This window comes from Schistocerca americana, chromosome 8 (assembly GCF_021461395.2).
Source record: "Schistocerca americana isolate TAMUIC-IGC-003095 chromosome 8, iqSchAmer2.1, whole genome shotgun sequence".
NCBI lineage: Eukaryota > Metazoa > Arthropoda > Insecta > Orthoptera > Acrididae > Schistocerca > Schistocerca americana.
The window spans coordinates 509,974,573-509,999,884 of record NC_060126.1 but is presented as its reverse complement, the minus strand read 5'-3'; the positions used below and the strand labels follow the sequence as shown (position 1 = coordinate 509,999,884).

Genomic DNA, 25,312 nt, shown 5'->3' with positions numbered 1-25,312 from the left:
TTCAGGACGAATTTCAACAAAGATCCACCAACTGATAACTCCATTCGGCGATGGTATGCGCAGTTTAAAGCTTCTGGATGCCTCTGTAAGGGGAAATCAACGGGTCGGCCTGCAGTGAGCGAAGAAACGGTTGAACGCGTGCGGGCAAGTTTCACGCGTAGCCCGCGGAAGTCGACGAATAAAGCAAGCAGGGAGCTAAACGTACCACAACCGACGGTTTGGAAAATCTTACGCAAAAGGCTAAAGCAGAAGCCTTACCGTTTACAATTGCTACAAGCCCTGACACCCGATGACAAAGTCAAACGCTTTGAATTTTCGGCGCGGTTGTAACAGCTCATGGAAGAGGATGCGTTCAGCGCGAAACTTGTTTTCAGTGATGAAGCAACATTTTTTCTCAATGGTGAAGTGAACAGACACAATGTGCGAATCTGGGCGGTAGAGAATCCTCACGCATTCGTGCAGCAAATTCGCAATTCACCAAAAGTTAACGTGTTTTGTGCAATCTCACAGTTTAATGTTTACGGCCCCTTTTTCTTCTGCGAAAAAAACGTTACAGGACACGTGTATCTGGACATGCTGGAAAATTGGCTCATGCCACAACTGGAGACCGACAGCGCCGACTTCATCTTTCAACAGGATGGTGCTCCACCGCACTTCCATCATGATGTTCGGCATTTCTTAAACAGAAGATTGGAAAACCGATGGATCGGTCGTGATGGAGATCATGATCAGGAATTCATGTCATGGCCTCCACGCTCTCCCGACTTAACCCCATGCGATTTCTTTCTGTGGGGTTATGTGAAAGATTCAGTGTTTAAACCTCCTCTACCAAGAAACGTGCCAGAACTGCGAGCTCGCATCAACGATGCTTTCGAACTCATTGATGGGGACATGCAGCGCCGAGTGTGGGAGGAACTTGATTGTCGGCTTGATGTCTGCCGAATCACTGAAGGGGCACATATCGAACATTTGTGAATGCCTAAAAAAAACTTTTTGAGTTTTTGTATGTGTGTGCAAAGCATTGTGAAAATATCTCAAATAATAAAGTTATTGTAGAGCTGTGAAATCGCTTCAATCATTTGTAATAACCCTGTATTTTTCACAACTAATGGATAGGTACACGTTTATTTGTTGGACGATTTAATATTAACTGCACTCATACCCGTGGTGCCGCGTTACATGTGATATACATGTCCGTCACATCTGTAGAGGACAAGGGGTTATTTTTAGGAAATACGGTGTGAAATTGTGATTTAGTGTGTTTCAGTGCGCGATGCGCCAGCCTCACGGCAGACGGCGGACGAAGGCTGGCCGCCGCGTTATGCAGGTGACACAGGTTAGCAACGAGCGTCGGTACGTGTGTACGTGTGCGGCAGCTATCAACAGCCAGAACGCATGCTTAGCAGAATTACGCAGGCTCGGACTGTGTGTGGCGCGGTTGCGTTAGCCAACTCATCGAGAAGGTTCTAATAAACACGGCGCCACGTAACCGGCGGATTCAGCAGCGGTCTGCACTATTTAAGGGCATCAGAGGTGGTCGTCGGCATCGGTTGGGCCGATTGGATGTTTGGTCGCTGTTACGTCGTCGTCATCACTGACGCCGTCTCCGAGGACCGGCCGGCGCTGGGCGTTGCCCACTGCTGCACCGGCGACTCCCGGTGTCGTCACGAGCCGCAGCGTCTGCAGGAGGTGTGCTGGGCCGGGCCTCGTGCCGCTAACCTCCTACCGCCTGCGCAGCCGCTGACCGAGCGCGGCGTCGCGTTCTCCGGGCTGCGAGCATCAGCACGTCTCCACCACGACACGAGCGGTGGGGCTGAACTACCGGAAAACGTATTGTAAGAACCAACAATAAAGAGGAAGATCGCTAAAAACAGCCACCTTCTTCTGCCCAGCCACGCCCTACAACCCTGACCACGCCACCTACGCCAGTCATCCTATTACACATCAGTTAAGTTCTACTGCCAGTGGGGTGGGCAACTCTTAACGCAGACAACACACATTCAAAGATGGTTGAGGGTGGAAAGGTTAGTTCGCTGAAATATCGAAACTCATCCAGAACTAACTGTCAGTGTCATTAAGGGATTGTTTAGTGTTTCTTTCTTTGATAACTTAACGGCGGCTACAATTTTGCTTCAGTTGCTGTATTTAATATGATATTCCTGCAGCCTGAATCAGTATAGGCATTGCGGTCACAGCCGAGAGCTCTTTACTAGAAGCCTCAGGAAGGAGTGCGAGGAGGAACCGAAAGACATAATCACTTGCACAGTGATGTCGTGTGTAATGCATCAGCGATGTATTGTTGACGGATTGTTTACACTTCAAGCACATATAGCAGCCGTATAAACGCAATGTATACGAAATATAGCAGAAGATATTCTGATATTGGAAGTTTCATACATTTCTTTCGTCCATTCCACAATACCATTACTTACACTGCTAGCCATTAAAATTGCTACACCAAGAAGAAATGCAGATGATAAATGGGTATTCATTGGACAAATATATTATACTAGAACTGACATGTGATTACATTTTCACACAATTTGGGTGCATAGATCCTGAGAAATCAGTACCCAGAACAACAACCTCTGGCCGTAATAACGGTCTTCATACGCCTGGGGATTGAGTCAAACATATCTTGGACGGTGTGTACATGTACAGCTAACCATGCAACTTCAACACGATACCAAAGTTCATCAAGAGTAGTGACTGGCGTATTGTGACGAGCAAGTTGTTCGGCCACCATTGACCAGACCTTGCAGCACTCGAACAATACAGGACTTGCAACATGCGGTCGTGCATTATCCTGCCGAAATGTAGGGTTTTGCAGGGATCGAATGAAGGGTAGTGCCACGGGTCGTAACACATCCGAAATGTAATGTCCACTGTTCAAAGTCCCGTCAATGCGAACAAGAGGTGACCGAGATGTGTAACCACTGGCACCCCATACCATCACGCCGTGTCGATTCGCCAGTATGGCGATGACGAATACACGCTTCCAATATGAGTTCACCACGATGTCGCCAAACACAGATGCGACCATCATGATGCTGTAAACAGAACTTGAATTCATCCGAAAAAATGACGTTTTGCCATTAGTGCCCGCAGGTTCGTCGTTGAGTACACCATCGCAAGCGCTCCTGTCTGTGATGCAGCGTCAAGGGTAACCGTAGCCATGGTCTCTGCGCTGATAGCCCGTGCTGCTCCAAACGTCGTCGAAATGTTCGTGCAGATGGTTGTTCTCTTGCAAACGTCCCCATCTGTTAACTCAGGGATCGAGACGTGGCTGCACGATCCGTTACAGCCATGCGGATAAGATGCCTGTCATCTCGACTGCTAGTGATACGAGGCCGTTGGGACCCAGCACGGCGTTCCGTATCACCCTCCTGAACTCACCGATTCCATATTCTGCTTACAGTCATTGCATCTCGACCATCGCGAGCAGCAATGTCGCGATACGATAAACCGCAGTCGCGATAGGCTACAATCCGACCTTTATCAAAGTCGGAAACGTGATGGTACGCATTTCTCCTCCTTACACGAGGCATCACAACGACGTTTCACCAGGCAACGCCGGTCAACTGCTGTTTGTGTATGAGAAATCGGTTGGAAACTTTCCTCATGTCAGCACGTTGTAGGTGTCGCCACCGGCGCCAACCTTGTGCGAATGCTCTGAAAAGCTAATCATTTGCATATCACAGCATCTTCTTCCTGTCGGTTAAATTTCGCGTCTGTTGCACGTTATCTTCGTGGTGTAGCAATTTTAATGGCCAGTAGTGTAAAAATAGATTGATTTTCTACATTTGCAGCAAAAATTGAACCCGGTTTTTGCTTGGTTGCGTCTTCAGTACAGTAATTTGGTTACTTCCCGGAGTCTTGGTCTTACGTTAAATCAGTAAGTGGCTCGAAACAGCATATCCAGACACTACGGGATGATGATGGCATTGAAACAGAGGATGACACGCTTAAAGCTGAAATACTAAACACCTTTTTCCAAAGCTGTTTCACAGAGGAATACCGTACCGCAGTTCCTTCTCTAAATCCTCGCACAAACGAAAAAATGGCTGACATCGAAATAAGTGTCCAAGGAATAGAAAAGCAACTGGAATCACTCAATAGAGGAAAGTCCATTGGACCTGACGGGATACCAATTCGATTCTACACAGAGTACGCGAAAGAACTTGCCCCCCTTCTAACAGCCGTGTACCGCAAGTCTCTAGAGGAACGGAGGGTTCCAAATGATTGGAAAAGAGCACAGATAGTCCCAGTCTTCAAGAAGGGTCGTCGAGCAGATGCGCAAAACTATAGACCTACATCTCTGACGTCGATCTGTTGTAGAATTTTATAACATGTTTTTTGCTCGAGTATCATGTCGTTTTTGGAAACCCAGAATCTACTATGTAGGAATCAACATGGATTCCGGAAACAGCGATCGTGTGAGACCCAACTCGCTTTATTTGTTCATGAGACCCAGAAAATATTAGATACAGGCTCCCAGGTGGATGCTATTTTTCTTGACTTGCGGAAGGCGTTCGATACAGTTCCGCACTGTCGCCTGATAAACAAAGTAAGAGCCTACGGAATATCAGACCAGCTGTGTGGCTGGATTGAAGAGTTTTTAGCAAACAGAACACAGCATGTTGTTATCAATGGAGAGACGTCTACAGACGTTAAAGTAACCTCTGGCGTGCCACAGGGGAGTGTTATGGGACCATTGCTTTTCACAATATATATAAATGACCTGGTAGATAGTGTCGGAAGTTCCATGCGGCTTTTCGCGGATGATGCTGTAGTATACAGAGAAGTTGCAGCATTAGAAAATTGTAGCGAAATGCAGGAAGATCTGCAGCGGATAGGCACTTGGTGCAGGGAGTGGCAACTGACCCTTAACATAGACAAATGTAATGTATTGCGAATACATAGAAAGAAGGATCCTTTATCGCATGATTATATGATAGCGGAACAAACACTGGTACCAGTTACTTCTGTAAAATATCTGGGAGTATGCGTGCGGAACGATTTGAAGTGGAATGATCATATAAAATTAATTGTTGGTAAGGCGGGTACCAGGTTGAGATTCATTGGGAGAGTGCTTAGAAAATGTAGTCCATCAACAAAGGAGGTGGCTTACAAAACACTCGTTCGACCTATACTTGAGTATTGCTCATCAGTGTGGGATCCGTACCAGATCGGTTTGACGGAGGAGATAGAGAAGATCCAAAGAAGAGCGGCGCGTTTCGTCACAGGGTTATTTGGTAACCGCGATAGCGTTACGGAGATGTTTAATAAACTCAAGTGGCAGACTCTGCAAGAGAGGCGCTCTGCATCGCGGTGTAGCTTGCTGTCCAGGTTTCGAGACGGTGCGTTTCTGGAAGGGGTATCGAATATATTGCTTCCCCCTACTTATACCTCCCGAGGAGATCACGAATGTAAAATTAGAGAGATTAGAGCGCGCACGGAGGCTCTCAGACAGTCGTTCTTCCCGCGAACCATACGCGACTGGAACAGGAAAGGGAGGTAATGACAGTGGCACGTAAAGTGCCCTCCGCCACCCACCGTTGGGTGGCTTGCGGAGTATAAATGTAGATGTAGATAAACGCTTACTCGCTTTCCACCTGAAAAATGTGATTTCTGTGTTTACATTCGTTATTACTGCTTGCTACGAAGACGTCCTTTTCATTGTTTTTCGTTTGCCACCCTTCAGCAGGACAGGTAAATTTGCTTCTGCATGAAAGCGACCCTTCGTATTGCCGTGTACTGTGGTAACTTTTCTGTGAACACTTTTCTCTACCTCAGCTGTCAGTAGTTTAGCGCCAGAGGTTTACAGTGTGTCGCTGAATAGAACATTTCAAGTCAAAAACTTTGGAAGCGGTTGAATCATTTCAGACCCTGTATTTTATACATGTTTCTGTGTTTTTTGATACAAGGAATCAACATAAAGTGGGATAGTATAAGTTGATAAAACGCCCTGTGTAAATCAAGTTTCAGATGGATAGGTAGTCCTTCTGATCTCTCGAAAGAGAGAATGGGCTATTTGTGATATGTAGATATGATGTCTTCGCTGTTCCTGTACGACGTCATACTAGCGTAGCAGTCGACGATTTTGCCCCAGAAGATGACAACTCTTGAGCGGAGCGCTCCCCTTGGTGTTTGTGACCACCATCACTAACACTCTCACACACATCAACATCCATTCGATCTACTTCAAGTAAGTTAGACCATACACTGAGTGCTTTGAATTCTTTTCCACGATCTTATATTTTATCATATCTTAATGTTCTACACTAAGTTTTGTAACACCTGACCGGTAATTTATTATTTTTATTCTCGCTTTGACTTGTAGAAACGTTTATTATTACTTTTGTGCTTTCAAATGTTTGATGAATTCTACTGGAGGAATGATGTTAAATTATAGGCTCCCTTTGTAAGATTCCATTATACGACATTACATTACTACTTCTTCCATAGATCATGAATACATTTCATAATGCTGTGGTACGTGTCAGTTTAACATAAGGTTTCTTTACAAAATGTCATTAATTTTTTAATTTTTAATTTTTTTATTTTCTTAAATTAATTTTTTTTTTTACAATTACTTTTCCATACCTAAAAATACATCTATTGAGTAGAAGGAGTTGTCATTCAGGAATTCTTTTAATCTGTTTTTAAATGTTGGTTGGCTATCGGTCAGACATTTACTGCTGTTGGGCAAACGACCAAAGATTTTTGTGGCAGCACAATTCACCCCATTCTGCATCAAAGTCAGATTTAGCCCAGAATAGTGAAGATCATCCTTTCTTCTAGTGTTGTAGCTATGCACTTCGCTGTTATTTTTGAATTGGTATTGGTTATTAATAACAAATTTCATAAGTATATATATATATATATATATATATATATATATGTTTTGAAGGTACTGTGAATATCCCGAGATCCTTAAATATATGTCTGCAAGGTGACTGGGTGGGCTCCAGCTATTGTTGTGATTATAAGATTTTGTACAACGAATACTTTTTCTCTTAATAATGAGTTACACCAAAATATGATGTCATATGAAAGCAGTGAATGAAAATAGGCGCAGTAGATTAATTTATTGATATGTTTATCACAAAAATTCGCAATAAGCCTAATAGCATAAGTAGCTGAACCTAACCGTTTCAGAATATCATCAGTGTGTTTCTTCCAATTCAATTTCTCATCAGTAGATACACCCAGGTATTTTGGATATTCTGCCATAGCAACAGACTTCTGTTGCAAGTCTATATTTATCAATGTTGTTATCTCATTTATTGTCAGAATTGAATATACTGTGTTTTCTCAAAATTTAGTGAAAGTCCATTTGCAGAGAACCCCTCAATAATTTTCGAAATGGCATTATTTACAACTTCCTCAGCCGATTCTTGTTTGTTGGGTGTGAGTACTATACTTGTAACATCAGCAAAAAGAACTAGCTTTGTATCTTCATGAATATAGAGTGGCAAGTCATTATTATGCACGATGAACAGTAAGGGACCCAAGACTGAATCCCGTGGGACATCATTCTTGATACATCCCCAATTAGAGGACTCTGCTGAGTTTTGCAGATTATTGATACTATTAAATGCAAACTTCTGCATCGTACCAGTTAAATATCAATTAAACCATTTGTGCACTGTCCCACCCATAACACAATACGTAAGCTTATCTAGAAGAATTTCATTATTCACACAGTCGAAAGCCTTTGAGAAATCACAAAATATCCCAATGGGTGACATTCAGTTATTGAAAGCCTTTAATATTTGATCAGTGAATGCATAAATAGCATTTTCTGTTGAACAGCCTTTCTGAAAACCAAATTGACATTATGTTAGTACTTCATTTTTACAAATATGTAATGCTGCTCTGGAGTACATCACTTTTTCAAGAATTTTGAATAAAGCTGTCTGCAGTGATATTGGGTGGTAGTTGTCAGCCTCAGACGTATCCCCCTTTTTTATGCAATGGTTTAACGACAGCATATTTTATTCTATCTGAAAAAAATGTGCTGTTTCAGTAGGCTACTACATATGTGGCTGAGAATCCTACCTGTTGGGAACAAGCTTTTAGTACTCTGTTGGAAATGCCAACAATTACATGTGAGCTTTTATTTTTGAGTGAATTTACTATTTTCCTAATTTAAGAGGAGAGGTGGGTTGAATTTCAGTTTTGTCAATTTGCATAGGTATTGTTTCTTCGATATACTGCATTGCATTTTCTAATGAATAGCTGGATTCTATTTTCTCTGCAATACTTAAAAATGGTTATTAAAATGTTTTCTACTTCTGACTTCTTGTTAACATACTTTTCATTGAGTTTGATATAAATACAGTCTTCCTGTGCTCTCAGTTGCCCCGTTCCCCTTTTAACAGTATTCCAAACTGCTTTAATTTTATTATCAGAGGTGCTAATATTACACATAATGCACTTACTTCTGGACTTTTTAAATATATTTTCTTAATGCAGTGCAGTAGTTTTTATAATGGTTAAATGTTTCTGGATCATTACTCCTAGCTGCAAGACACATTTCCCTTTTCTGTTTACAAGATATTTTTATCCCTTTTTGAGACATGCCTTTTTAGGTGGTTTCTTACAATTATGTTTCACTGTTTTCTTAGGGATAGCGTTTTCAGGTATACACACATAGGTATCATGAAACAGGTTAAATTTTAAATTAGCACGAGATTCCCTATACACCTCATCGCAGGTAACTGTTGCAAGCTTTCCCTACAATTTTCATTAGTTAAATCGTTCACTGAATGCACGATTGTGGAGGATTGGTTTGTATTACTACATGGAGCAATGTCAGTACAGTAACTAGTGTAATTATCTGTGCATCATGATCAGACAGACCATTCTTAACAGGAGAAGATTTTATTTGATTAAATGCATTTTGGTCTGTGAAAACATTATCTATCATTGTGCTTCTTTCCTGTACGACAAGAGTAGGAAAATCAATAACTGACGTCAAACTGAAAGACCCAAGCAATACTTCAAGATAAAGCTTTCTATCAGACTCTTTCAGCAAATCTACTCTGAAATCCCCACAGAAATGGTTCAAATGGCTCTGAGCACTATGGGACTTAATTTCTGAGGTCACCAGTCCCCTAGAACTTAGAACTACTTAAACCTAACTAACCTAAGGACATCACACACACCCATGCTCGAGGCAGGATTCGAACCTGCGACCGCAGCGGTCGCGCGGTTCCAGACTGTAGCGCCTAGAACCGCTCGACTACGAAAGGCGAAATCCCCACAAACAATAATTAGCTTTCTTCTGTCTGACAGATAGTACAAGAAAGAATACAATCTTTTTTCAAAAGTAGTTGATAATTTCCCACATGGGACCTATACATGACAACAATTATAAAAGTACCATTATTTAGTTTAAGCTCACATGCACTTGCTTCTGTATGTTGCTCTACACAAAATTTTTTAGTTTCTAAATTTTTCATGCTCTGACAGATTTCAAGATATATGGCAACTCCCCCTCTCTCCATAGTGTCTCCTCTTACATGTGCTGAAAGCTTACATCCACCTACATTTACCATTCCCATATCTGTGACTATATGATGTTCAGTTAGGCGTAGTAGATCTATTCCACCCTAAATGTTCTAAACAAACAAGAAGCTCATCTACTTTGTTTTTTAATCTCCTGATAATTTTATGTAATATACTAACATTATTTTTCATTGTGCTTTAATGAGAATCTTGTAACATACTAACATTATTTTTCTGTATTTTTACGAGAATCTTGTGATATTTTAACATCTCTAGTACCTGTCTGTCTGAGCTTCTCATTAAGCTTAATTTCATTCTATGTTGAATCACTGGACACTGATCTTAGACTGAAGAAGAGGTACTCCCATGAGTTTCAGTGCCCCTCCTTAAAGGTTTTGCTATCATTCCGGCCAGTTTAAATTTCCCTTAGATGCAGGCCATGTCTTGTCAAGTCCCACCTACCAAACCATCAACAGGAACCAAACACCGGAGCCATCTGAAGCAGCTGATGTAGCTCCACATTGACCCTCCTAACAGAGGTGTTCAGTTGAGACCGATGTTAATGTGATGTGTTAATGTGATAATTTGGAACGTATCTTTTTCGCCCATGAAGTTGACTTGTATTTTGATAAACTAACAAACACGTGGAACGCCAGAATATGTATTTAATAAGCAACGTCTTAATTGATAAGCACGTAATGGAGTTTGATGAATAGTTCTGACGTTGGTTTTTGGCTACTTTTCGTGCTAAATCCGTATAAAGTGAGGTCGCATAACCCAACATTTTGGATTAGGAACGCACTTGTTAATGTTGTGCTTCCACGCGATCAGGCCACATCCATGTGGAAAACATTAGGGTTGAAAAAGCACCAGTACCATTTGCCGCTTCGGATCACACTCAAATGTCGTTAACTGGATTTGAAAGGGGGACAAAAGTTGCGGTGCCCTCCAGAAAGGTGCGGTCACGTCGAGTGCGGATGCACCCCCACAGTGTCATTAGAGAAGGGCTGAAACGTCCGAGGGGGTCAGCGCTGTCAAAGTTTGTCAATAACGTCTTCTTGTAGCCCAACACACAGCGACCTGTCGTTTTAAAAGGCGAGATGTCTGGGAATCAACTCCTCAGAGAAAGGGATCGTTTCATTGTCGCCATTTATGTCGCGCACTCGGGCGTTTTCGTGTCTATTCTGAGCGTCTGTGTGTCTGAAATGTTTCCCTGGGCCAGCCATAAGGAAAAAGTAACTTCAACTCTGGGCGCTGAGGTTCTGACCTCCATTGCAGAGGCGTCAAAAGAATGGGGTGAAATGTGGGTAAGAGGGGGCTGTGACGACCTTCCCACTGTGGGAAACGTCCACAGTGGCTTTGGGCATAATTGTGGCGAAATTTGGTGCCGGTGTGACATCATTAACCCACCTTACAGCTCAAGTGAACTTCCGAGTTTTGCCCCCTTTTCTTTTCTTTCCAAACATATGCGTCGCAGTGAGAGACAACTGCAATGTTTCGTAAAAGTGATGTTTTCATTTCGCTGGGCAGTGAACAGAAGGCTGCTGCCTTCTTGCCCCATACCGCCTCGGCCACGGGAGTCTGGATCGTCGCCGTGCAGTCAGCGCGCCGACTCGCCTTTCTGCTCTGTGTGTGTGTGCGTGTGTGTGTGTGTGTGTGTGCGAGGGCGCACCGAGAAGTGGAGCCCCGATTCTTCTGTGGACTTCCGAGCTGTGGCCTCTTTTTTTCGCACGTGTCGTCACCTTGCTGTTTGAAGCGTCACAGAGCCCGAGGGTGACGTCACAGAACGTCACGCTTATGCGCTATTACAAAGGAAAGTTGTAGGCGCTTTTGAGCCAAATTTCAGACTTAAGTTTCCTAGTGGGAGGCAAGTACGGGATACCGAAAAAGTGGTGTTTTAATTTTGTTGCGTAGTGTATCATGTCATCAAGTTTTGGAGCGTGGTTGATAGGACGAGTGTGTCTTGCTAACAAGGTGAACGCTCGGAAGCCATCGTAATCAGGAAACAAGTGAAGTATCACCGTGCAGCTGTGACTTTTCTTTACTGTTTGTACAGGTTCTCCGTGGGTCTCCATGAACACGAATCAGCCGCTCAAAGCTCGCTTTACCATACACGGCGCAACAGCTGTATCGTCTACCAAGTTGGAGTCTTACGGTCTGTCTTTGCTAGCGGAACGTATTTATTGCATTTCCTGTCTGAATTTTTTCTTCTGCAGTCATACACTTTCTGTGGTTTTTGTTACCCGTTTGAAAACGCGCTACATTACATTCGCGGCAGTATTTGATATTGAATACTTTAAAACGCCTAACGAAATTGACTCATTTGACGACGAGGTTAGTTTACGGACCAACACATTCCACATTCTGTAATTTTCAGTGCGATAGGGTCCGCAGCTGCGACGAATTTTTTGAAAGATTTCTTGCAGCCTTCAGCTGCCATTCTCTTTATTTCCTGCACGATTGTACAATTCCGGCCTTACGCCATTTTCAAGTAATTTATGGTTCATCTTGTAGTGGCACATGATGTCACATACGTCGTTGCTCCTATGATATCATGTTATGCTCATAAAATAAATCCGAGGTGTTGGCGCTCCTTTAGGAGCACGTTACTTTCGAGCAGTGGTTGCAAAGCTAAAATAGCGTGAGCACCTCGGATTTATTTTATTAACATAACATGACGTCTTAGGAGCAACGACGTATATGACATAATCTGCCACTAAAAAATCATCCATAAAATACTTGAAAATGGGCGAAGGCCGAAATGGTACATTCGTGCAGGAAATAAACAGAATGGCAGCTGAAGGCTTCCAGAAATCTTTTAAAAAATCCACGTTCTCCCTTAAGATACAGACGAAAACGAATTAGGCACACAAACCGTTGTCGAAAACGAGCAAAGGACTCTGTTAAAAAAAAATACCATAGCTTAAAGGGTGGAGTTTCCTCATGTTAATCAATGTATACTTTCGCAAGAATTTTACTGTTTGAGGATTTCTTTTTACCATGTGCACCAGTTTAAATAAGCACACAGATTTTTAATAATGAGAAAGACATCCCGTAAGTGAAACCAAATGATCTACGTAGAACTGTTCCGTGTGTGAAGCAAGTAAATGCGTATGGACTCAGAGGTATTACAATAAGAAGGATTTAAGCCAGAAGGAGTGACGGAGGGAACTCATTTTAATGAGGTATTGTAAGAGAAAGCTAATCAACACAGAATGTATACAATGGCTAAAATTATAAAAATTCATGAAACAACATATCCAGATTCGTTAAGCTACTGTCATCAGGGCTTACCTGGGGCAGCTTCTTTGGTTGCCTGACATGCAGTCCACCAACTTCCACCATGCTCGGTACCAGTGGCCGAGGACATCCGTGGCTGAAGTGATAATTAACCAGGAGAAGCGACGTCTGTCTCTCGATTTCGGACAATGAAGGTAGTGACGGATCCTTCAGATACGTCTGTAAAATTGCATCCAGCCTCGGCAGATACAGAAACTGTCGGGCGATTTTTCCTACTATCCCAACAAGTGTATTCTGAAGTCTCTCGAGAAAACTCATGTGCGTGCCTAACTCGAGGAATGGATTCGGCACGTAAGAATACGGGGTCGGATTTCCCACCATGTCGGCCATCCAGTCTGTTCCCCCGAAGGTAGACAGAACGATCACAGGTGCTTTCAGACCATGAGCGTATCCGTGTAGGCATTCTGTGAAGATATTCTCCAAAACAATGACGTCAAACTTTTTGCCCGACTTGTGCAACTTCTGTACATTTTCGTCTTTCAGAAATCCGTGACACGTTTTTTCAGCAAATTCTAAGAACTGTTTCATCAAGTCCAAGACTCCCGTCGCCGCCTCTTCGAATACGTTGAGATCGCCTGAAAAGAAAAAGACACAGTGAGCTGAAGTGCGTCGCTTGTGCAACCAGGCGAGATGTCTAGTTTGAAAAACGACCAAGTGCTCCGTTGTTAAAACTCTAATTCCTTACAAGTAGTATGCTCTACTCATACTCCCTGCAAGTTCACTTTGATACACTACTGGCCATTAAAATTGCTACACGACGAGGATGACGTGCTACAGACGCGAAATTTAACAGACAGGAAGAAGATGCTGTGATATGCAAATCATTAGCTTTTCAGAGCATTCACACAAGGTTGGCGCCGGTGGCGACACCTACAACGTGCTGACATGAGGAAAGTTTCTCAAACACAAACAGCAGTTGACCGACGTTGCCTGGTGAAACGTTGTTGTGATACCTCGTCTAAGGAGGAGAAATGCGTACCATCACGTTTGCGACTTTGATAGAGGTCGGGTTGTAGCCTATCGCGATTGCGGTTTATCGTGTCGCGACATTGCTGCTCGCGTTGGTCGAGATCCGATTACTTTTAGCGGAATATGGAATCGTTGGGTTCAGGAGGGTAATACGGAACGCCGTGCTGGATCCCAACGGCCTCATATCACTAGCAGTCGAGATGACAGGCATCTTACCCGCATGGCTGTAACGGATCGTGCAGACACGTCTCGATTCCTGAGTCAACAGATGGGGACGCTTGCAAGACAACAACCATCTGCACGAACAGTTCGACGACGTTTGCAGCAGCATGGACTACCAGCTCGGAGACCATGGTTGCGGTTACCCTTGACGCTGCATCACAGACAGGAGCGCCTGCGATGGTGTACTCAACGACGAACTTGGGGGCACGAATGGCAAAACGTCATTTTTTCGGATGAATTCAAGTTCTGTTTACAGCATCATGATGGCCGCATCCATGTTTGGCGACATCGCTGTGAACGCACATTGGAAGCGAGTATTCGTCATCGCCATACTGGTGTATCAGCCGGCGTGATGGTATGGGGTGCCATAGATTACACTTTTCAGTCACCTCTTGTTCGCATTGGCGGCACTTTAAACAGTGAACGTTACATTTCAGATGTGTTACGACCCGTGGCTCTAGCCTTCATTCGATCCCTGCGAAACCCTACATTTCGGCAGGATAATGCACGACCGCATGTTGTAGGTCCTGTACGGGCCTTTCTGGATACAGAAAATGTTCGACTGCTGCCCTGGCCAGCACATTCTCCCGATCTCTCACCAATTGAAAACGTCTGGTCAATGGTGGCCGAGCAACTGGCTCGTCACAATATGCCAGTCACTACTCTTGATGAACTGTGGTATGGTGGTGAAGCTGCATGGGCAGCTGTACCTGTACACGCCATCCAAGCTCTGTTTGACTCAATGCCCAGGCGTCTCAAGGCCGTTATTAGGGCCAGAGGTGGTTTTCTGGTTACTGATTTCTCAGGATCTATGCATCCAAATTTTGCGAAAATGTGATCACATATCAATTCTAGTATAATATATTTGTCCAATGAATACCAATTTATCATCTGCATTTCTTCTTGGTGTAGCAATTTTAATGGCCAGTAGTGTATTATGCCGCTAATCTGCCCGTAGACTGTTTAAATCGATACCAGAACAGCAGTTACTTCCATAAGCGGCTCTGCTCAGTAATTGTTTCTTAAATGGTTCAGATGGCTCGGAGCACGATGGGACTTAACTTCTGAGGTCATCAGTCCCCTAGAACTTAGAACTACTTAAACCTAACTAACCTAAGGACACCACACACATCCATGCCCGAGGCAGGATTCGAACCTGCGACCGTAGCGGTCTTCCGGTCCCAGACTGTAGCGCCAAGAACCGCTCGGCCATTGTTTCTTAAACACTCAATATACAGATTTCATTTTCAGTTATATGGCAGATACAACGAGGAAAGTGTTACACCTTGAATGAAAGCTACCAAATTGCTACTTCATTATGTCCACGCCCGTGCAATATATTGACTAATTTTCTTTATTATCTGACCTAACGAGAAGCGTTCAAAACGCAATTCAAGAGATTTTTTTTTGGGAAGGAGTTTGGTATTGCTCAGGAGTCCAATACCCCAACCTTTAGGCTAAAGAACCGCTATAATCTCCGCTCAATGCGACGGCTCTACGCCACCTTACTGTGGGGGGGGGGGGGGGGGGGGGGGAGGGGAGCTCTATACACGCAGGGTACCACTATACTGGTCGACGTCAGAGCCAACATCCGGCTGCCTCCCCATCATCCTCGTATTGTTTCCCGCAGAGTGCATCCTTCATTGGACCACACAGATGGGAGTCGGAAGGTGCGAGATATGGACAGTGGCTTGTACGAGGAACAACAGTCCAGGGAAGTGCTGTCAGCTCCTTTGGTGTGTACAGACTTGTGTGAGATCTTGCACTTTAACACGCTGAAGATACTTCTGCAATTTTCTGAGGGATCCACAGTACACCTCAGAGTTGATCGTTGCACCAGGATGGAGGGTATCAAACAGATTGACCCTTTCGCAGCCCCAAAAGACCGTCGCCACGAATTTACCGGCTAAGGATCAGGACCCAACTTTTTCTGCGGAGAAGAGGTGGTGTGGAGCTGCTTCATGGGTTGCCGTTTTGTTCGCCTCGTAACGCTCGACCGTCCGTCCCTGGTAGCTGAGTGGCCAGCGCGACGGAATGTCATACCAAACGGCCCGGGTTCGATTCCCGGCTGGGTTGCAGATTTTCTCCGCACAGGGACTGGGTTTTGTGTTGTCCTCATCATTTCATCCCCATCGACACGCAAATCGCCGAAGTGGCGTCAACTCGAAAGACCTGCACCAGGCGAAGGGCCTACCCGACGGGAGGCCCTAGCCACACGGCATTTCCATTTCGAACGCTCAACCAGTTCCGCACAGAAGTTCCCTCGTTGCTCTTTATGGTCTTCCCTTAGGAAGTGAGAAACCAGCGGACACAAATGTTCAGTACTTCTTATAGAGGCGTCCAGTTGAGGAGCGAGGTGGCCGATTGTGATCCATCGATCACTTCGGATGAGAGTGTGCACACGTTCCAACTTTGCGGGATTCACAGCTGAGTGCGACAGGTCGGCAAGCGAGAGATCGAACAGGTTTGCGTGACCTCGTTGCGATGATGACAGAAGCCTCACCCAACGATTCACCGTGCTTTTATTCACTGCCAGGTCTCCGTAGGTATTCACCAAACGCCTACGGATATCTGCGACGCTCTGGTTTTCCGCCAAAAGAAACTCCGTGACAGCTTTCCGCTTGGAACACCCCTCCGTTACAGAAGCCATTTTGAAGACTGCGTATGGCACCGTCACCGATCGGAACTTCACGAAACTATAGCGGCCAAGGCGTGAATATCTCACGGTGTGCCAAAACAAATTCTGCATTTGTCAAACCAAACTGGAGGAGACAAAATGTGTTGCATTGCTTTTTGAACAACCCTCGCATTTTCAGTAGAGAATAAACCCACACCTACAGACGATAAATGGTCGAAGCACTTGTTGGCTGTTAGGTATTTGTAACGTTAACGTTACTTTTCAGTTGAAGACTGTAACAAGTTATGCACAACGGACTGTTTGCAATGATTGCGTGCGCAGCCTTTGGTCAACCGCAGGCCTGATTCACATACTTACTCAAAAGGGAGTAGTCCTCTTTAAAAATTTGTAATTGTCTTTTTTATGCTTAATACGTTCTCCGGGATGTCTACTTTATTGTAGTGTTCATCCCAAACTTGCCAAACAGTCTGTTGTAGAGTTACAAGACGCTTTGTGAAAAAGTACCTCCAAAAACCATTCATAGTGGCGAAAACATACTCGACACATAATTTCAACGAAGGGCTGACAGGCGTTATGAAAATTATGAACGTGCTTGAATTTGAGGTCAGACCACCCTGGTACAAACTCGGTACTAAAGCGGACGGAAAGCGTATCCAGCGAGCAGAGCAGCGGATGATGACGGAAGTTGTCAAAGACGCCCGCAAGACCGCCGATGGTCACGGAGATCTGGAGGGACTGCTGTATGGTCCAGGGGTCGCTGACTTCAAGTATGTTCCTCTCGGAAATATATGTTTCAAATTGCCGGTAAGCACAACTCGAGAATTGTACATACGATTCTGGTTGGATTTTGACGCCGCCATTCTAAATGGAGCTGTTTTGCGATATCTTCAAAAGTCTGTTTTCGGTGCACGCTTCTGTTTCGATTTTGTGGGCGAAGAAAGTGACATTTGTTTCAACAAGTCACCATTTTGTTAGAACTTAAAATTTTTCCAGTTACCTTGTGTATGCTGATAGAAAGTATATTGAAAATGACTTAAACAAAATTATTATGTTACAAGCCAAATAGGAGGGCTTAGGCAACTCCCGTCAGTAACCAATATTCCAGCTGCAATGGGTTCATTTGAAAAAAAAATAAATGAAAATCACCTGTTTTTTCATGCGTTCGAAGACGACTGCCCCCCTTAAGCTCGCTGACCGCCTTGTGACGTGAAGCGACAGCAGCGCTCCTGGCTCCATTATGCTCTCGCGAACATTTACACGCACATCCACGGGTCCAGCGGAGCTCGTGCATGGCAGCCAAGAAGTGTCGTACACCGGTTGCAGACCACGTACACCCCTTCATGGCGATCACGTTTCCCGACGGCAGCGGCATTTTCCAACAAGATAACGCGCCATGTCACAAGGCGAGGAGTGTGATGGTGTGGTTCGAGGAACACAGTGGCGAGTTGCAATTGATAACGACCGCACATTTACTTTCTTTATTAACTTTACCCTTTTTCAAAATTGATATCCATCAGTTTCATTTGCATTTTTCCTTTCATTTAGATGTAGCCCTTTCCTCCCTCTTTACCGACGGATTAACTTCGGTGACGATTGCTTTTCCCAAATTTCCATTAGCTACACGCGGTTTAATTTTTCACTGTCATTAAGGTCGATAAGTGGGGGGGGAGGTTACAACTTCCACAGAGACGTAGATAGCGTGCCAGGCAAGAAATTGTTTCCTCTGGTAACAGGTGCCTCCTACAGGCTGCAAAACAAAGAAGATTCTGACAACGTGTAAGACGCATACCGACTTCGTTGACAGGGTTCGGTATGAGGATCTCGGTCCAGTTGCCCCCGGTGCCGCCCTGGCTGGACGGGAACGTGGTGACGGCGGTGATGCGGTGGCCCCGCCGCTCCAGCGCCCGCAGGTACGTCTCGGCCAGCACCCACTGGCTGCGGCCCGCCGACTGGAACAGGCCCAGCACCTCGGCCGCCTCCAGGGCTGGCACCAGCAACCCCGGCACCACAAACAGCGTCAGCAGCAGGCGCGTCCCCACCTGCAACCCCGGTGGACAGCATCGTACGTACAGTAAACGCAACTGCCAAACCGAATGTCCCGCATGAAGCGAAACTCGGATAATCCGTAGCTAATTAATTTGATGTGCTAAGCCAAAGGCCCATTTGTGTCGTATATTTAACATCGTTGATGTATTTTTGTTATTCAGTTAAAAAATTACTGAGTTTGTATAGCTTCCTGAATATCGTCTTCGTTCTTCTATCCACATGCATGTAACGACGCATTGTCTTGTCAGTGTCCGTTTGTTTGTAATTCATTCAAATCTACAGTTTCGACCCAATCTTGATGAAATTTTGCACCCTTTATCTTCAATACAGGAGAAGATCATTGTCAACGTGAAATTTTGTAATCCGACAAAAACGTACGGCCAAACTTTCAGGAAACATTCCTCACACACAAATAAAGAAAAGATGTTATGTGGACATGTGTCCGGAAACGCTTAATTTCCATGTTAAGGCTCATTTTAGTTTCGTCAGTATGTACTGTACTTCCTCGATTCACCGCCAATTGGCCCAATTGAAGGAAGGTAATGTTGACTTCGGTGCTTGTGTTGACATGCAACTCATTGCTCTACAGTACTAGCATCAAGCACATCAGTACGTAGCATGTAACCTCCCCACCGAAATTTAAAAAGGATATTATTTAATAATGCTAATGGACATTGTGCTAAGTGTAAGCTCCCCAGAGAAATTTTAAAAGAAAAGGACAATATTTAATAGAAATGGTAAATGGGAGCCAAGCGTAACCTCCCTGCATGAAATGTACTGACTATGACAATTAAATGTTTGAATCTCAATCTGACTTAAGGTGTAAGCTGTCATGAAAATAATGAAAGACAATTCAGTGCTAGTGAAACTTCAGTGACAATGAAAATTCAATTAAACCGAAATATCGGTCTTTGGCCCTGTGCAAAATATCATAATTAATTTCTTACCTCATTGTAACTGCATGTCAAATTTCTGCTCTTATTGTTGGCCACGGCTTGGAGGAAATGCATTGCAAATAATTTTTTTTTTTTTTAAATTTAACTGAAACTTTACTTTAAAGGAAATGAAAGGAAATCGCTGGTTCAATTAAAAGGTTCTTTTGTAAAAATTGCTTTGAAATCAAAATTATTATTTGGGGCGATTATTGCACAAATTAGTTACAGTTGATTTACATTATTAGCTGAGCATTGCAGATTCATTACCTTGTTTAAAAAATAATATACCTCGTCCTGAATCTTGACCAGAATGCCATGTCGACGCCCGCCGACTCCTCACACACAACTGCACTGGGCTGCTACTATCGACATACTGCCCTCTGACACTGCTCGCAACTGTACTGCTCGACGACTACTAACAGAGTGCTACACTGCACGAGGACTACTGACAGACTATACTGCACGACGACTACTAACAGACTACTGGACGCAACTGAACTGAGCTACTGCTACCGACAGAGTGCTGCTCGCAACTCTCGCGCGGTCAAGCGCAGACTAACCACGATAAAAGGCTCCCTGGTCAAAGATTTTATCATGCCTCACCATCGCTGCTACGTTACATACGTGTTTCATAACCCTCCACTGGGGGGGGGGGGGGGGGGGGGGGGCAAAAATTTGGCAGCGATGGTGAGTCATTTGGACTTGCCAAGCGCGGCAAAATTTTTCTTTAATTAATCAACTTGTACAATTTACAGAATATTTTGATGTAGTACATGAATCAAATGTTGTGCACATGCACCGAGTACAAAACATTTCACACAAAGACAAAATGTGAGTACAGAACATAGTAGCAAATCAGAAAACTGTATATACAAATTATTTGACAGATAACAAAGTGCACACGCACTGAAAAAATTCTGTAGCATTTTCAGAACAAATAAACAGAATGGCAGAAAATCATGTTGACAAGTGACATGAGTGCACATGCACTGCAGTTGAGAACATATCAGCAAATGACGAAATGTATATACAATGAGTAACAAATGACATAAGTGCATATGCACTGAAGAATTGAACATACAGAATGAGTACAAATCATATCGAAAAATGAGAAAAGTGCACAGGCACTGAAGTTCAGTAGAAAACATATTAACACATAACATAAGTGCACATGCACTGTTGTTCAGAACATATCATCAAAATAAAAATGTATATACAATATAAAAGACAAGAGTGAACATATATTGTACTTCAGAACAAATCGAAAAAATGTCTTTAGCGTTTTCACAACAAATAAACATAATGCAAAAAAAATCATGTCGACAAGTGACATAAGTGTATTCGCACTGGATTTCAGCAAATCGAAAAAATTAAAATGTATAGCCATGAACATAAATGATGTTAGCAAAAAATGATTTTCATTATTAGGATAGGAAAGGGAAGGATTGCATCATGGTTGTAGCACTTTAGATTGCACATAGCTGCTCTGAAAGTCCATATCTTCCCACAGAAGTACAACACCAAGTGACACAATTTGAAGTTCTTTTCCCATTACAATTTATCAGCGTAGCCAAGACACTGAACTGTCGTAGCAATGTTCCATGTTTTCATTTTGGCAGTACACTAGGTACACCAAACAGTGGGACCATAATAACGTCTTCATGGCTCACGGTGGTGGACAGCATGTCGTGTCAACACCACGCTCTTACAAGGCACACCAACGTAGAATTAGTGCAAAAACCAAATATAGTGCTCCATGATCATGAGGATGGACAGGACAAATCGACATTCCAGTAATTCAGGGTAGTTAGCTCATAAGGTGAAGGACATTAAGTCACATAATATTGAGAATTACAGTAGTAGTTTGCGGCATTCATAGCCTAGTTATTGAACATTTCTGTACCATGTCTTTAGTATTACAGAATAATGTTCATAAAATTAAATTATTTGCATCATGGGTAATCGTATTACAATAAACAGTGGCAGTCCTTGGCCAGTTACAAAGCATATTTAGTATGACAGAATAATGTTCATCAGAAGACTTAATTGAAAAGGAGAGTCAATTATTGGCCTAGCATTAACATAACACATTGAGTGATACAAATTATTGGCACTCATTGGCCATTTGCCAAAACATGAAAAGTCAACATTGAAAACAAGAGCTAATTAATGGCATAACTAATAACATAATTCATTTAGTGACATTAATTACTGGCACTCATTGGCCAGCAAGTATTGAATAGAATAAAACATTGTTCATCATTCAGTATTATTCAGATCATTAAGAAGTCATTATTAAAAATCAGCTAATTACAATCATAGCATTAATAATCATGGGCATTATAAGTAGTCTCATTACAATAAAACATTGTTCCTCATTCAGTATTATTCAGATCATTAAGAAGTCATTATTAAAAATCAGCTAATTACAATCATAGCATTAATAATCTCGGGCATTATAAGTAGTCTCATTACAATAAACAGTGGCAGTTATTAGCCAGTTACAAAGCATAATTTTATATATATATTTTTTTTTGTCTCATTAAGAAGTCATTACTCAAGTGACATACTATTCAAAGCTAATCAGTATTATTCAGAATTATCATAAACTAGTGACATTATGTGGGAGTGGTAATACATATTTTTTGTTAGCAATGCATTGCGTTGGGATCGATAATTAATTGCTGAGGCATAACAATATTTGCTTTTGACCTATTGCTGCAAATGAGGATAGGTAACGTCATTCCTCATGAGGCAGCTGTAGCAAGGTTATGTAACAAGGCAGTATATGTGATCACATTTATAAATGATAGACACAAATGGGTAAAAAAAATAAAAATGCAAGTACTAGAACAGGTATAATAAGTAACAGGTTTAGTAAGTATCATGAAAAGCTTCTCCTGGAAAAAATACAAAAAGGATTATTGACCTGAAAGAAGAAACACATACTATGTTGAAAAGTAGTGAACTTCGAATTAACAGGTAGTGAAATGTGTATAAAAATGTGTTCCATAGCTGTCCTTTCCAAAACTTTCCGTCATCCTACTATGCAATATAACACCTGCTGTCAAAGCAAACTGCAACAAATACTTAAATAACTATATAGCATAAATACATAACTTCAACATTATCCTCATCTGTAAAGAAAAAAAACTTCATTATCAATCACTTCATTATCCATATTATCATAACTTCATTATTATCATCACCTATAAAGAAAAACTTCATTATTCATAGTAGCATATCCTTCATCATTATTCATCAGCATTCATTATCATCTGCAAAAAACCACTTCATTACTCATTACACAACTATTCCTTATCTCTAGCATATTTCATCACTAAAACTAAGATGTGTAGTTCTGTCTGACAGCCTGCATCAATCGCCTTGTATTCTGAAAGAAAAATTAGTTAAGACTGCTATTCTATGATGAGTATAGTATATTCTTGTTAATGCTTGTTAATCCTGATCCATTTTTACTCTTCCTCATAAAGTTATTGCATCTTCTTTCGTTTATTCTGTAGGTGAAATTCCCATTTCTGTTGAATTTATTTCTTACACGCATCATTTCTTTCTGAAATTGATGAACAAAGATTAATGTCTTGCATTTAAATCATATACCCACTAAATAATGACTGGTTTATGGTGACATAATTAACCATACAGCATTACATGACAGAAAACGTAATATGTGAAAGACATTGACAGTGTTCAGATGCAAAAATGTACACAGAATAATACAATGCAGCAGCAAAAAACGTAAAACAGTCACGATCTTGAGATGTCATAGGGCAACAAAAATGTCAAACTCAACTGGTGTGTGTTATATCTTAGCTATTTCACAGGGCATACAAACAAAACTGGAATACAATCATATATATATATAAGAAAGAAAAAAATGTGATGTTCGTTGTGTTCAGCTTGTATGTAGTGTAGTTAATAGAGGCGATAATTAAAGCCTTTAATGGAGAAAAAGTGTAATGAAATTAACATGTCATTAGATAACATTGCATAATTAGTCATAAAATACGTAAGTGTCTGAAAAAAAATGTGCACAGTCTGATATATAACGACAAGAAAAGCGACCTGCTAACCTTACCTTGCCGGGCACTTGCCAAGAAAAATACGATAATCATCAATAATTAGTCATGTGAATATAATTGCATTAGTAAATGGCATCATAGTGTGTTGAATCATAAAGTGTCTTCATTCAATAAAGGGTTTAATATTTGACCAATGGTGGTTGCCTTTCGATTTTCTGGTTCTCAAAGTTTCGACGTGTACAACATTGGGATGAGGAATGCTGCGAATCCGATATGGACCTGCGTATAGAAGTTCAAATTTACTGCACTTACCTTTTAATTTGCTGGATAAATAGTGTGTACGTACTAATATCTTCTGTCCAACGTGAAAGTCGCGGCGTGTACAAACCTGTCTTTGCTGTCTTCTCCGGCGCTCTGCGGTACGTTTGATGTTGTTCAGCGCAATGTCAATTATTTCATGGTGTCGTAGGCGACGACATTTAGGGAAGTTTACTAATTCTTTAATTTTGTTTGGTGGTTCAACGTTTTTCAGTATAACAGACGGAGTTAGCATAGTGGATTCATTTGGAATAGAATTAATTACATCTTGGAATGACAGTATGTGTGTATCCCAATCAATATGTCTTTTGTGGCAGTATATTCGGCACAGCTTACCAATTTCTTTCATTAATCTTTCACAGGGGTTCGAAGAAGCATGGTACTTGGATATATAAATCGGAGAAATGTTTCTAGCTCGTAACATACGTGTCCATATGCTAGAACGAAATTGTGATCCATTGTCAGAAATTACTTTCAACACATGCCCTACATGAAATAGAAAATGTTTTACAAATGCTTTCGAAACAGTTTTAGCAGTAGCTTTGCGTAACGGAGTGAAAGTAACAAATTTTGAAGTGAGCTCAACAGCGACAAAGATGTAGCAAAAACCTCTGTTAGTTCTCGGAATTGGACCAAAAATGTCTACAGCGGCCATGTGTCTTAATTTAACAGGTACAATGGGATATAAAGGAGGAATATGTGAAGTGGTGTCTGATTTAGCTTTCTGGCAAATTTTACAAGACGCTAAAACTCGTCGTATACGTTTCTCCATGTTGGTAAAATAACAGTTCTGTCTCAGTATAAGAAAACATTTTCGTGCTCCGTAATGTGCGTAACTTAAATGAGTGTACCAGATTAATTTGTTAACCAGTTCGTCAGGAATGCATAATAACCAATTGTTGCTGTCAGGATGAGAGCGGCGAAACAGAATGTCATTGCGTACAGTGTAATGGTTTCTAATCGTAACATTATTCCTATCTTGCCAAAGGTGTTTAATTTCTTTCCACACGTTGTCTTCATTTTGTTCTTGTGCTATGTCCTATAATGACGATGAAATAAAATTTTCAAATGCTACTTGCTGAATGTACATGACACTGAAATTTGTTTTGCAGAAGTTGGTTGCTACGTCTTGCTGATTGTTGCTCAGAGAACGCGATAGTGCGTCTGCTATAACATTTTGTGTGCCGGGAATGTGAACTATTGTAAAATCAAATTCTTGTAAATAAAGTTTCCATCTACTTAATCTGTCGTGAGTAAATTTAGCCGAAAGTAAAAATTGTATCGCTCTGAGGTCTGTGTAGACGGTGGTATGTCTGCCATAAAGA

General features: G+C 42.2%; 1 protein-coding gene across 1 annotated transcript in view; it reads right to left on the bottom strand.

Moving 5' to 3' along the window:
- The window catches only part of LOC124544652 (UDP-glycosyltransferase UGT5-like), a 93,979-nt gene that overhangs the window by 21,143 nt on the left and 47,524 nt on the right, over positions 1–25,312 (bottom strand). The window contains exons 2-3 of the mRNA XM_047123266.1: positions 18,435–18,684; positions 12,811–13,391 (exon numbers count right to left, since the gene is read on the bottom strand). Coding sequence (XP_046979222.1) covers positions 12,811–13,391; positions 18,435–18,684 — 831 coding nt within the window. The remainder of the gene's footprint in view (positions 1–12,810; positions 13,392–18,434; positions 18,685–25,312) is intronic.